The 15,238-nt window shown below is 42.5% G+C and overlaps 1 protein-coding gene across 1 annotated transcript; it reads left to right on the top strand.

Annotated features, from left to right (window-relative positions):
- The first annotated feature begins 3,449 nt into the window (after positions 1–3,449).
- On the top strand, positions 3,450–7,198 carry six3a (SIX homeobox 3a). The gene is made up of 2 exons (XM_034152573.1): positions 3,450–4,271; positions 6,107–7,198. The coding sequence occupies exons 1-2, from the start codon at positions 3,580–3,582 to the stop codon at positions 6,297–6,299; spliced, it is 885 nt and encodes a 294-aa protein (XP_034008464.1). The 5' UTR covers positions 3,450–3,579; the 3' UTR covers positions 6,300–7,198.
- Positions 7,199–15,238: the final 8,040 nt, after the last annotated feature.

Here is a 15,238-nt window from a genome sequence, read left to right as displayed (position 1 = left end):
AGAGCGAGAAAGAAAACAGCAGCAAAAAGATAAAGGGTAAATCCTGAAATGTTCTGTAAAAAAACAACAACGTAGCTATATTTCCACATCATTTAAAAAAAAAATAACGTTGGCATGTAAACGATATAAAGTTATTATATATATAGCCTACTAAACTACTGCGAGCAGGTAGGCTACACATGAATATTTTAAGAGGTAACAAATTAAGCAGATAAAAAACCTGGGGTACGTACCCGTGTTTGCTCCTAAGTGTCGCCCTGTGTTTTGTTGAGATGAATCCAGGATGGAGCAGCAGCCACATGAGTCTCTCTGTGTTTGCCAGGGAGGGGTGTGCTGCCTTTTCTGGCCAGCCTCTGCCAAACCGGGGTCAACGAGGGAGCAAAACATAAAACAAGACCCTTTTCTTTCGTGCCCTCTTTCTCCTTCTTACCTTTTGGGAAAAAAGGGGAAGGAGGGAAAGACGGGAAAAGGAGAGAGAGAGAGAGAGAGCGAGAAGAGGAGAGAGAGAGAGAGAGAGAGAGGAGAGAGAGAGAGAGGAGAGAGAGAGAGAGAGAGAGAGAGAGAGAGAGCGATATGAGAGATGCTCTCTCTCGATCTCAGAGCTAGCTCTCTCTCTCTCTCTCTCTCTCTCTCTCTCTCTCTCTCTCTCTCTCTCTCTCTCTCTCTCTCTCTCTCTCTCCCTACATGACGTATACCATCAAGCTTTGTTTATTTGCTCTTCTTATTGGAACAGACTGATAATGCAAATAACTAATTGGCAATTAACCAGTGTGGTAACTATCATCTTAGATCCATTGCATGCTGCAAGAACAATGAAGGAAAATCATTTGAACATGTCTTGAATAGCAAAAACTAATTTTATTTATATAAAAGTTTTCTGAACAAAGTTTGACAATTGGGAATTAAAAAGCAATTAGCATAAATGTCAAGCTGGAAGAGAGATGTCAGTGTAAATAAAACGCGTCTAGGTCTGCTTGACCAACATAATATCGGTGTTTTAAAGTGCAACACGCTGTTTGTGTTGTCGTGTCTGGAGGTTAGGCTGTAAGTAAACGGAGAAGACGCTAATGCTCGATGTGCATTCAGAGCTCCCGTCCCCCCGCTGCTCGGAAACATTCAGCAAGCACTCGGATAAACACACAATTACGGCAGGTGAATAAACTTGTTTGGGGGGTGTTAATTACATGCTTAGCGTAAACAAAAGCCATGTAAAAGAATGTGAATTAGCACTGGCTTTTTCTCCTCAATCCCCATTCAGGTTTTACATTTCACCTCTTGTCTTTCTAGTGATTTCCGAATTGCCTGCGAGGGCTCGGGCTCCTCCAAAACATAAAGCTGGATAATACCTGCAGCCTCGGACTGAATGGTGATCACCTAAATTGGTGCACCAGGAACCCAGTAAGGTAGGAGGCTTTGCATATTCGGAGTAATGCTACTAAGCCTGCCCTCTCAACTTAATTTTGGGGTCGTGCGTGTGTGTTTCTGTGAGAGAGAAAGGGGGAGAGAGAGAGGCGTGGGGGGTATAGGCTAGGAGGTTAGTTTTAACACCAGCATGAAAATACCAGCCTTTACTTCCAGTCCACAGAGCTTTGCAACGGGACCAATTCAAGTGCCACTTGGAATTAGTTCTCCTGAGGTTCGTATAGCAGCGCAGTGGACAGGTTTGATCCCCACATATACCCTACCCCCTTACGCATGCGCGCACGCACACAATCCCAAAAGACACGCACAAACCAAACGCCTGACCCTGCAACAGGATCATCACAACCCCTGCCCTGTATCACATGCAGACACTAGCACAACATGCGTGCACGTATGTACATTCAGCCCTCTTTTGCCCAAACACTCATGCGTAAAAGTGCACAGATGTGCGTAATTGCACGCTCGCACCTGCACTTGTTAAAGTATGTCAGTTAAGGTGAAAGGATGGACATAAACAGTTAGCAGTGACCGTGCATGCATGTCGAGCTGCTCTACTCACTGTCCCTCCGAGCCTGAAGTCGGTGGTCTATCTGGCCAGCCCCGGAGAATGTGCAAATCTGAGAGAAGGAAAAGTTTTGAATTCCTGAATGATTTTGTAGAAAGGCGGCTTAGGATCATTATGTCAGCTTTATTGAGGGCGGATTAAGCCTAGTCTAGATGCTACGCCTTGTACACGGCCCTTTCACAATGTGAGCTCTGTTCGTGTTAGAGTGAACTCACACTATTTTAACACCCTATAAGCCCTGTCTAAATACGAAGCCGTTTTAGCCATAAACATGAAAATCACACCGCCATGGCTACCGCTATAAGCTGAATCTTGTGACTGGATGTGGACATTGATCATGTCCTTACCACTAGATCAAATACATGAAAACTGCTTTTATGTCCCCAAGAAGCTTTCATGTTGCCATTTGATTGTAATTCCAGTAGCCTACTAATGGTATTATTAAAGGGCTGGACTATCAAAAACCCGTGATAAACTGGTGGCATTAAAAGGGTGGAGCCATTGGCAAATTAGTTTTCGAACTGAACGCCATGATCGTGGTTTAATCAACAAAACGCTGTGCATCGATATTCATTTGGAACAATAAATTGTGTTGGTATGAGAGGATGCAGCAGGCAGGGGGCCAGGGCTGCTCTCCTCCCGGAGCAGAGGCCGGGGACAGCAGGAGGGGGAGCGGCATCACTCTGCAGCATTCACCCGGACCAACCAGCACCCATCACACAAAGTGATCATACACTCCAGCGAGCCCGAGCAAAGTCATGCTCTGACCGTGACATTCAACTGCGAATATACACGTTTTAAAAGTGTCTAAGGATCCAGGTCAAAAGCCAAAATATCATAAGATTGTGTCATAATTTGATCCTTTAGAAAACAAGAAAATGGAAAGTGATAACATATATGATGTATAAAACCTAACGCTTTTCTTTCCCTCCTATCAAAAATGAATGGACTGATAAAAAAGATTTTTAAAAAGTAGCTTCTACAGGAAAAACTGTACGGAAATAATGTGCAAATTGACTCGCTTCAATTCAAAATGTGTATTCCGGAGTTGCAGTCATTGGTTGTCCATTTGTCACCCTTTTAAAGCTCCCTCTGCCTCACTCCCTCCCCTCCCGTCTCTGCTAAGCATCTCCAGTCTACATATCTTCTTTAGCTTTAACGAGCCTCGTTAAGATCGCAATAATATTCCACCCTCTAATTGCTCATTCCATTCAGCAGATAGGCGAGCATTGGCTTGTGCCTGATGCGCGCGGTGCGGTGGGAGGGTTGCTGTGGAGATCCGAGACTCTGATAACCCCCCGTGCGTGCTGCACAAGTGGTGAAAGCCTCGCGCTACGTACTGGCTAATGATTGGCACGCTTGACAGTGATTGGCAGGGCTGCCATGACAACGCTACAACGACACCAAGAAGACCAATAGAAAAGGGAAACAAAATGTTTCAATGCTACACTCAACGGCGGATTTAGGGGGGAGATATTATGAGGCTGGTGTCATTAGGCGATAGCCATTGAATCATTCAATCTTTTTTACTGGCCGTATTTTTGCGGTTTTCCTTTTTCTCGATAATTTTCTTTCTCTCTCAGGTCATTTCCATGGTTTTCAGATCCCCTTTAGAGCTTTATCCCTCCCATTTCTTCCTGCCAAACTTCGCTGATCGCCCTGTGCTACTGGCGAACAGCGCTCCCACCACCAGGTCTCCAGAAGACTTGTCCATGTTTCAGCTACCAACCCTCAACTTCTCCCCGGAGCAGGTGGCGAGCGTCTGTGAGACGCTGGAGGAGACCGGGGACATCGAGCGGCTGGGCCGCTTCCTCTGGTCCCTGCCGGTGGCTCCGGGAGCATGCGAGGCGATCAACAAGCACGAGTCCATCCTGCGCGCCCGGTCCGTAGTGGCGTTCCACACGGGGAATTTCAGAGACCTCTACCACATCCTGGAGAACCACAAGTTCACCAAGGACTCGCACGGCAAACTGCAGGCCATGTGGCTGGAAGCACACTATCAGGAGGCCGAGAAGCTCCGCGGTCGCCCCCTCGGACCGGTCGATAAGTACCGGGTGCGGAAGAAGTTTCCGCTGCCTCGGACCATCTGGGACGGCGAGCAGAAGACCCACTGTTTCAAAGAGCGGACACGGAGCCTGCTGAGGGAGTGGTACCTTCAGGACCCATATCCCAACCCCAGCAAGAAAAGGGAACTGGCTCAAGCCACTGGACTCACTCCTACACAGGTCGGAAACTGGTTTAAAAACCGGAGGCAACGAGACAGAGCCGCGGCAGCCAAAAACAGGTTGGTTCTTTTTATCCTAACTGTCCAACACAGCGATGTTCTAAAGTTGTTTTAAAGGTTATACATTCAATAGAAACATGTGAGATTTTATGAAAGATTTAGTTATATTTGCGGACAGAGACAGTCTAACAAAATGACGAGACTGTCTGCAGGGGGAGGGAGCAGGCTGCGGCGACATTTTTGTTATGAAGTGAAATCAGGATGAACATCGAAAACACAATAAATGCTGTTGTTTTTATCCAAAGCTGTCTTTTTTAAAAATACCAATTAGTTTTTTTTTTCATTTAGAATAGCTTCGAAAAACATTTTCGGCAGATGTAAAATTTAACTTGTGGTATTTTGGTAAGAAAATGATTTTTCAGAACGACCAAAGCACTAATATTGTACAAATATGTTTTAGTTTTTAAATACATCGGAATAATACAATAATAATAACAATAACATAATCACAAACTAAATTGGTGTTAAACTGAAGAGGCGATTTTTGCCTAAACAGCTTGTTTATGTTTACCGTAGGAGGGAAAGTGTCGTAATAAATGCCAAAAAGTGCTGAAATTATATTTAAATAACCATTACTCGAGTTCCCTTATGTATATCCACTATTTAAATGATACTAGTGTAAACAATCATTTTAATTATTTTGAATTAGAAAAAGTACAATTTATAAAATCAACATGACTGGATTAGTCTTAACATTAGTTTAGCCAAACGTAAAATAGTTTTTTTCTGTACCTTTACATTTATTTAGAATTGTCATGTTTTGCAAATATTTTTAAATATTGTTCAGTTTGCTGCTATAGCTTTTAAATAATATATTTAAGCAACACAGCGTATAGTGGCTGCATTTATCATGAACTATGGTGCGTTTATTATTTTAACATCACATGTTACTTAGCATTGTTGAAGAGGATTATCTCAAAGGATAATAGAGATATTATGGATATTACTTGACTAAAATGAGCATGCGTATTGAAAAGCATTTGAAGACATAGGCTGTATTCATAACATTAAGTGTGGTATCATTCCATTGAAATGCTATAATTGATTAGAAAATACCTCGGAGAGTACTACTAAGCCATATGAACACTATTCTAATCTTTTTGCTAAATGAATAGATATATTTCCAGCCTGATATTATCCCGCCGTGATGGAGTTATTATCATGAGTGGATTGGAGATAAACATTTAGGATGATTGGAGTAACCTGGATCTCCACGTCACTCATTCATACTCTTCCATTAGACTGAAATACATCTGTGTCAAAGCCTCATGACATTTTGACACCAAGGCCTATATTTTATTCCAACAGATAATAATACTTTGGTTATAAAACGGCAGAGTTGTGTGGCTTTCTAATATAAATAAAAATGTGCAGCATTGAGGAAACATAAGAAATGTAGAGCGAATGGTGAAGAAGCAGGCAAAACAACTAGACTGTTGTTGTGAAGCATGCGTTAAAACTGTTTTTGCTGAAGTTGGATTTAAAGCTTATTTTTCTCTGCAGTGATATGACACGTAGCCTACTTTAAATCCCAGATTGCTGACTCGCGCGTTGAACATGCACACTCCTGTAAAAAGAAAAAGAAAAAACCCATTACAATTCTTCCAACATTTGGTAGTCTAAATAGTGCTGTGTTTTGTCCCCTGAAAGCTGGCTATTTGATAAAAGCATGCATGCATGGCTGGGGCCGGCAGGGGGAAAGAAAGGCGAGTTTGAACCCCTATTTTGCAGGAGGAGGAGGAGGGTAAGGGGGACATTCTCAGGTCTAATTGCCATTTCTCTCATTTTTTCCCCTTCTTTTTTCCCTCCTCCTCCTTGCCTCTTTTCTTCTCCAGGCTCCAACACCAAGCAATAGGACCGAGCGGTATGAGGTCCCTGTCAGAGGCCGGCCTCACCCCTCGAAGCTCGGCAGAGTCGCCCTCAACCGCGGCCAGTCCGACCACCAGCGTTTCTAGTATGGCAGAGAGAGTTGATACTGGGACGTCCATTCTGTCCGTCACATCCAGCGACTCGGAGTGCGATGTATGATACGCAGAAAAAAAACACACAAAAACAAACAAAAAGAGAAATATTTACAGGGAAAATGGACCTGAGAGGAAGAAAAAAAGACTTATGAAATATCGCGGATGAAAAAAGGACCGATTCATATAAATATTAAAATAAAAAGAGATAAAAGCACGTCGGTTTTTTTTTTTTTTTATTAAAAAGCGCTTTCAAAGGACCCACGCCTCCCCCTCCTCGTCATACCCCCACACTACCACCACCACTACTACTAGACTGCATGATGTCTTTTTATTTTTTATTTTGTAATCAGGGAAGAATAACCTGAATGCAAGATTCTCCATCAGGAACATCGATCAGAGGGAATAAAAACAGATCGTCTTGCTGTCCTCGTCGCTTTTTTATTTTTCTCCTCATCTCCGTTTTTAGTCCAAGTGCTGATGATGATGGTGATGATGATGACGGCCATGCAGACAAGATGCAATCCTGTTTTTACTTTGTGTTCATCAGACAATCATTTTAAGTCGTAAGCACCTTTTTTTTAAATACACTTCTGTCACTGCCTGTGTGGGGTACATGGTCAAAAAAATGTCAAACGGAATTGTGTGTGACTGTATCAGATTTTTATTTTTATTTTCAAAATTTTATATTGAATTATGTATATCTCAAATAATGCGATCATTCTCCCGGTCTGTAATATACGTGTAGAAATATGCTTGTACATAATTATTGCTCTCCCCGTCTCATCCTCTTTTCTATCCCTTCCTCACTTTTCTTGACTTGGTGTTCCTACATAAAATATTTGTCAAAACTTACAACTGAAGTGCTCTAGGCGTTTTTGTTGTTTTTGTTGTTTTGGGGGGGTTGATGATGACATATGTTACCAGTCATATTTCTGCAAAGAAAAAATAATATGAAAAGTGGAATTGCTTGTTATTACTTCATTTATTCAGGCTGCCCCCTCCTCTCCTCTCTGCCGCCCCAGGGTCGCTCAAAGCGCTTATTTACATTAGCCTATTCAATGTTTCTTTCTTGCGTGGTTATTATGTTAATGTACCATACAATTCTAAATCAAATACAGTATTCAATTTGCTATACCTTTTCGCATGATGTCTGTCTCTCCATCCGATTACGGATAAGGACATTGATAAGTGGCTAAACACATGTTCATATTGGGTCATTATTGGATTGTGGAAGAATTAATGCTCATCATGGCTTATGCGGTCCCGGATAAGTTATGCACTAAGCGGGCTGAACTCAACTAAAAAGAGTTTATTTCCGGAAGTTGACTCGGGTTTTTAAGACTATTCATCATATTGGTGTAAACTGTTTAGGTCTTTTACAAAACGCAAATGAATGCTGTAATTAAAATGTTTTAGATTTTATTTGCCAGACGTCATACTTTCCTAATTTACTGCCCCGGTTTATAATGTGATGTAGGTAGAAAAGCCCTATATGACTGCTTCTGTATACTACACACATTCTGGCAAACGTCAACGTCATGCAGCACTTAAAAATGTGAGTGCTATTTCCCCTTTTGTTTACCGTTGCTAGTGAATACAGAAATTAAGTAAACGCGCCATTAAATGGGCTAATCACGATGGGACTCCTCCCCTGTCCCAATCTCCCATTGTGGCCCGCTGAAAAGAGCTTTTCTTCCTCGGACGAGAACCATTTCCCCCTCCAAAAAAAGGCTTTCTCTCCAGCAGTCCCTTTCCATCTAAATCCCCAACCAATTATGCTGCAGACTAGAGCAGATTTGCTACAGGACACTGTTGCAGGGACTGTAGTTTTGGTGGAAACACTTGCTCATAGATGTATGCTTCCTAAAAGCAGCTCTGAGGATCTCCCATGTAAATACGGTGCTGTAAAAACTGGAGTAAACTCTGTGTTACGCATCGAGTGTTTTCGGCTGTTGCATTCATGATTTTAGCCAGAGAAAGGGCATAGGCTGCTGTTTAGCTTAGGGACCCCCACAACTGTTAGAACCTGAACACTGGAGAAAAAAACTACCGTGGTGAAATCAGTAGTGTAAAGCTTAAGATATTTTCAATAAGGATTTCTCCCTGTCAATTTAATAACACAACTGAAACTTAGCAGTCTCAAAAAAGTGTAACAAAGGTCCCCTCGGCCTATGTGGTCAGGATGTTAAGATATTATACCAGATGTTTGGCAATTTTGTGCAAAGTCTGAAAGCTTATAAAGCTAATAAGCGAATAAATGCGCACACAATATAGGCTAAAAGGGAGTATTTAACATTGAGAATAGGGAACAAGAAACCAAATCTCACGGATGCGTGCGTAATTAGTTTCATTTGTTAATCTACAGGTTTTTAACAAAGCAGGCTTTGAGAACGGGTGTCTAAAAACAACCATAACATTCATTATAACTCATAAAACTATATTTTGTTAATATATTTTTCTAATTTATACTGTAAATCTAACTTTAGTTGACCAAGGTTGATTTTAGATGGTTATAAAAATAGACTCTGCTGTAGATCTAACTATGGATTATGTTTTTTATCCATAAATGTTATCAGTCTCCACTGGATGCGCATAAGCTATCCGCATGCATAAATCTCTCGCACACGGATACCAATCAAAACACAAAAACAAGTGTGTCAAAAGCTTCAGCCACAGCACTGAATAGGCCTGTGATCCTGAAATAACCAAGGCCATAATGCAGACAAACGCAAAGCTCAGCTCCTGCTGCTGAAACAAACTCCCTCATTAACAATGGGCTGCAGATGAGGTAAATCTGTATCATATTTTAAACCCATTCCGGGTCTTAAATCGGCCTGCCAGAGACAGATAGGCCCTATCAAGAGCACCGAGGGGCCATGGCACCGTCGCACCAGCAGACCCTTATCACCCCCCCCCCCCACCTCTCCATTTACGCACTCCACAAGTTTTATTGGCAGCGACAAGTCCCGGCTATGATTGAGATTAAATTAATCGTAAACTGAAGAGCATTTTTATCGGCAAAGGAGGACACGAGGATTAGAGCTCTATCTGAGAGATGGAGCTACGGATAGGGACTCATGAATACAAAACAAACGATGAATGGGCTTCATTTGCGCAACGCTGCGTTCATTTCCCCAAAGCTGTGAAAGTATAAATATGCAGATCTAAACTTAACTTACTTGAGAAAAAAATAATGAAGGTGATGTGTTGTTTAAAAAAAAAAGTAAAAACAACAATAGTCAGCTAAAGGTGGACACTTTGACTTTCACACCCCTTTAAGTGGGTTGCTACTTTATAGTAGGCTATATATGTATTATCGATTTCCATAAATACACCAGCAAAGTATGTGTTAAAGAACTATTATTTGTATACAGGCTAAGATATGATACACACAGAAAAGTCAATATTCATTAAATATCACAGTGATTTTCTATTAGGGCATGTTTAACCATGTAAATGAGACGCATGTAAACTGCTATGGTTGTCCTCGCTGCAAACATATGTAGGCCAGAGTGGCAGCAGTAAAAAGTGCTGGAAGTGTGAATCTGTTGCTGGCTGGGGTCATTAACAGTGGGGGAGCTCTTGTTCGTGATCTGTCAACTCAAATATGGATCACAAGACAAAGGAACTTAGCGAGGAGTAATCTCTGTGTGTGATACTTACATGAGAGTAAACGAGAATGTGAGACAAGTGGCAACAATGGAGACTCGCATGTTTTTCTCTTTTCGCTCCGTATAGTTGTTTTGCATTTAACTGTGCTAGTGCATCTGTCAAACAAGATTTGCATGGACGTCAACAACGTAAAGACGATTTTTTTTTGTTAATCTGACTTCCAGATTTAAAGTCAAAGTGATTTAAAGTGTGTCTAATAAGAGGAGAAGTGAAAGCTCTTCGGAAAAAATAATAACTGCTTTTTGTTCGGATGGTTGTTTGCGTCGTGATGATCCGCTTAGAGGTCATAGTTTACCTTCCCTTTCAATCCAAACCACAACATATTGTATACCGAAGTTAATGCAGGCACTATCAGTCCAACAGGAGGAAGGAGGGGGGACTATTAAGCCGGAGTCTGGCGGTGAGAAATACTTGCCCTGCCCTGTTTTTTCTCGGATTTCACCGGTTAACTGAACACAACTTTCCTATTGGTGTGTATTCATGCAGCACCACTTTTCCTATAGCCTCGGCAGCGCGGCTGTCAGTGCAGGAATGAGCGGGGCCCTTTGGACTACACTTCCTGCTCTCATTCTCTCTCTTCTTCTTCAATAGGTAAGACACAGGGCTGCAGCATTCCTCCTGGCTGAGTGGTAATTTATACTAAATTATATGACCATGACCTTCCATTATGGATTTTAGACGGACAGCTACTGGTCTCTTTTTCTGGGTTATTATGAGAAATATCATCAGCAATTAGGCATCCTTGTAAAGGCCAACACAACCGAGTGTGCATTAATTACACATTATATTTTCACCTCGCCCTAACCCCTAAATCCAACATAGAGGAATTACAGCACCATCTTTTTAAATAACTTTATTAATATTAAAGGGATTATAGGAGATAAGACGTAGGCTACAATGAAACCCAATAAACTGGAATTATAAAGAAAATAGGCTAATGGTGATGTGTGGTGAGGGGTCAGGTCAACAGTTTTATAATTTGACTTGGTAAGCAGGTAAACGCCAAATGATGTGCCGCATTTGACTTTTTATGTTAATTTCGATTATGTGTCCGAGGTGCGTAAATTGTGCGCGTTTTTACCCATTCCCAGTGCCATGCACCTGCTGCTTGTTGTCAACTGATCAACCCCCCCATCACACACAGTCTGTGCCTCACACAGACCATTTATCAGACGCACACACTCTCTCTCTAAGACAAGAGCACCGTTTGGAAATGGTATTGCTATTAAATTCTAATTTGGAGGTCACACAAGGCAGGAGGCAATGATACAGGATCAGCGGCGAATAAGCTTTCATTATATGTGGGCTACCGTATATAGACAGATGGGATCATACTCTCTCTCTTTCATAGTCAGGTTGGGAGGTGTGTGTGTGTGTGTGTGTGTGTGTGTGTGTGTGTGTGTGTGTGTGTGTGTGTGTGGTGGGGGGGTGTCAAGAAATACTTTAGTCTAATGCTTATTAGTTTGGACTGACATTGCACAAGCCTCATCTTTTTAAAACAAGCATAACATGAAAGCAACCCAGCTCTGGCTTACTCAAGCGAACATGACCCCCCCCCCCCCCCCTTTCACGCGCACACACGTGCACGCGTATAGCCTTACACGGACAGCACATATGGAGGTTGTGTGTATGTATGTGTGTATGTGTGTTGGGGTGGGGGGGCAGGCTGTGATCTCTCGCCTTGTGCACACCGAGTGGACAGAGGGCTGAGCAGCTTAAATAGAGCCCCAGCACCTGTGTTTTCTGCCGCCGTTCTCAGGCCTTCTTAGCATGGCACGGCACAGCACAGCACTGATGTATAATGCACTGAGAACCGCACCGAGAACACGCACACAGACACACACACACACACACACACACACACACACACACACACACACACACACACACACACACACACACACACACACACACACACACACACACACACACACACACACACACACACACACACACACACACACACACACACACACGAGTTTATCTTAATGACTAATACAATTGAAATCCCCCATATTATAGGTTAACAAGCTGCACCCCCTTTTTATGTTTTTGTTAAAACTATTGTTCCAATCCAAGTTTGCAGGTTTCACAACAATAATGTTAATATCAGGTCGTTTAAAAGCAAATATAAATAAGTTATTCGCCAATGAAAGTTGTTAAAACCAGCAGATAAATGGGCAAAGTGAAAAGCCTATTTAGCCTTTTCTCCATTTGCACTAAAAACATTTGCGTTCTCACTCATTACGTAAACAATCTCAGACGTCCTCACACACGTCACTGAATATTTGCTTATTGGCATACATCCACTAAATCATACTCCAGTCCAGCTCTCGGGACTTGGTGCGTTTTGGTGACACGTCCCCCCTTTACTTCCCCTTTTCCTTCCATTAATTGGTGATTGTTCCCTGCTCTGGTGCTGAAGGCTATTTGTCCGTCAGCTGGAGCTCCTGCTTGCTCGGGCACTGAAAGCACCGGATGAACCTGGACACTTACCACAGGACACCTCACACACACGCCTCATCTTTTCTTTAACCATTAGGGTCTGGGACGATAATGCACCAATCCGGAAATGAGGTTCCAAGTCAAACACGTAAACCGGCATGAGACCAAGGCCTTAAGGGACTGAATCTTTACAAAATAAATGGATGCACTGTAAATCTTCATTAAGTAAAAAAGCTGGTATCTTTTATTGTCTTACTTCCAAACCAAGACTTAAGAAAGGCCCAATTGCATTATTGTAACATTGCTTTTAAAGTAACCGATTGTGTAAATAGAGGAGCTGAAACTGGTGTGTTATTGTGATAGTATGGATATTCCTGACAGACATATGTTAATAGTATCATAGCTCGACCAAGATTAAAGTGTGAGCCAATCCACTTTCCTTTGTACAGGACAATTCATATCCTTTAAATATTTGTTACTGTAACAGAATAAACTCAGCGCACAAAGGCTCATGTGCATTAAAGCCATAATTCTAAAATATTCATTGCACCTTAGGTTTAACATATATCACAGTGATTGGCTTAATATGTGCCACACCGTAAAAAGCCTTGTCTTTGGTAAAGCCTGCAGGTGACACGCCTCCTTTTTGTGCCCATGCACTTAACAAAAGGTCGGGGATTGACTGAGGCCTGGGTGTCCTTATCAATTTAACCTCCATTTACAAAGATATAGGATGGATTACCCGGGATGCCATGCCAACAGGCAACAGCCCCGACTAGGGAAAGTGCTCAGGGACGGGCAGGTGCAGAGCAGACTGAAGAGAGCTCAGAGCCAAGCGTGGGCCTTGACTGCCATCTAGTGGAAGAAACATGAACTCAGAGTATGTCTTTCCAAACTGCTCCTTTCATGTCAAGTGAAAGGGAAAAAGCATCAAAACCTTTAGTGAACATGTTCAAAATGTTTAATTTCTTTGTTTTCAGACTCCTGCGTTCATAGTTGCCTTATGCATTAGCCTACTTTACATTTCCCCAATGTTTGCTAAAAGGCTCTGTGTTTTAATAATAGCTGCCTAACATGCCTGGTGCTGATGTAGACATCTCTGTTTCCAGCAGAGTGTATAGTAAGTGGTTTTTACCCCACTAGTAATAACCCTGTTTCACTATGTTCTACAGCATGAAGGAATACTTCTGCTTGAGCTGGGACTTCTCTGTTAAATCCTCCTTGTGCTTGATGCCAAAGCGAGCACGAACATACATCTTCACGCTTGCACTACAGGGACAACTGCAGGCCCGCGAAGCCTTACTGCCCACACACGTAACCATACTGTACGCACACTTTACAGGACACCTTCATTAAAGTTGCATTGCATGAAAGTCAAATGATGTATAGGAACATTGAAGCGACCTCTCCATTTAGTTCTAGATCAAGAATTCAGACACCAGAGAGTGTAATGGAACCCGATCCCTGGTTCATTTCTCAGAACTGATACCCAGAGTTTTACTGAAGCCGCAGAGGAGCCAAGTGACTGACTGGTGTGTGTGAGAGAGAGATGGTGGGCCTGGTGGTGGGGAGGGGAGGCATAATGGTGTCCGCTGGAGCGCGGCCTTTTAGAGTTTAACTCCCCTATTACGGAGCGCCCGGGCAGGGGGAGGAAGAGGACAGAGAGCAGGCTACAGAGAAGGGTTCACTGTAAATGGACAGTAAAATGCTCGCGGCAACTAAGCTTGAATCCACCATTAAATCATTGTAAGGGGAGATGGGTATGTCAGCATGTTACATGCCATGAGCAATATCTTTTTCATTTCCCCACTTTGGATCCATTCGTATGTCTTAAAACGGTTTCAGCCCGACTTCAGGTTCACATGAGTGTACAGTATAAGCACACTTTATCTGGGGTCACAGGAGTCGGTTAACAGCTCCAGCAACTCAGTGGTTTGATGGAGATACATCCAACTTTCATACACTTATTAGCTAATAGAGCCTCGAGGTAAAAAATGCACTTTGGGAGGGAATTATTGGATCTGTGAATTCCTTTTAAAAGCCTGTAGCCTACGTTGTATACAACAAGGGATCCATATCATATGAATTGCAATATGGATAAAAACATTGAATGTTAACACACATGTTTTCTGTGTTAAGTTATAAAGCACATCCCTTAGCAGTGAATGAGAAGCCACATTCAAGGCCTTACTTTGACTTTTCCATCGTCCACGTCCCTCCTCACAAATTCATGTCCCTTTATGCAACTGAAAGGTTTTGCTTGTCATCGCTGCTCTCGGATGGAGATTAACCATCTGGAAAAAAAGGGAGACAGTTTAATGACATTTTCTGTTTCAAATTCACACTTTGCAATGCATTGTCCATCAGAGCATCTACTTAAGAGGGGCATGTAAAGTGTACCTTGCTAGTTAATAACCGGCCCAGGGCTCTGGAGGCCTTCAGCTGAAGCATGCTGTTTTGTCCGACCACTTTTTCTATTTTTAATAGGTTGCTGTACATGAGTCGGACGTGGAGTATCTTTAAAGCGGCTCTTTAAAAACGGCCTCTGTCCCGAGGTGGCCTCCAAAACACATGCATTATTGAAGCATGCACCGGCCTTGTCCTCTGCACTCCCTTCACTCAGTCCAGTTCAGCAAGCAGCAGCTGCACAGCTCCCAAAAGAGCCGGGCGAGGCTGGGTTGTTGAGAGCCCTGAGACCTGACGTAGGACTGTGGAGGTGGAGAGAGGAGCAGACATAGGTCAAAACATCCAATATCCTTCACAAGTTCACATAGTTACTGAAGTTTAGACGTTTATGTTCAGCTCAGGAGTTGGCTGAATCTCATCATCCTGGAAAGATAAATATCATTACACATCTAAGTCAAAAAGATGATACATCATATTTGT

The sequence above is a fragment of the Trematomus bernacchii genome, unplaced genomic scaffold (genome assembly GCF_902827165.1).
Source record: "Trematomus bernacchii unplaced genomic scaffold, fTreBer1.1, whole genome shotgun sequence".
Classification (NCBI taxonomy): Eukaryota; Metazoa; Chordata; class Actinopteri; order Perciformes; family Nototheniidae; genus Trematomus; species Trematomus bernacchii.
The sequence above is the reverse complement of the archived record's forward strand: the minus strand, read 5'-3'. Positions and strand labels throughout refer to the sequence as shown.

What these genes read in the sequence shown, in the direction of transcription:
- six3a (XM_034152573.1), top strand. Translation starts at nt 3,580, where the DNA reads ATGGTTTTCAGATCCCCTTTAGAGCTTTATCCCTCCCATTTCTTCCTG. An exon ending in GCCGCGGCAGCCAAAAACAG is followed by an intron (nt 4,272 to 6,106) that starts GTTGGTTCTTTT and finishes TTTCTTCTCCAG; the next exon opens with GCTCCAACACCAAGCAATAG.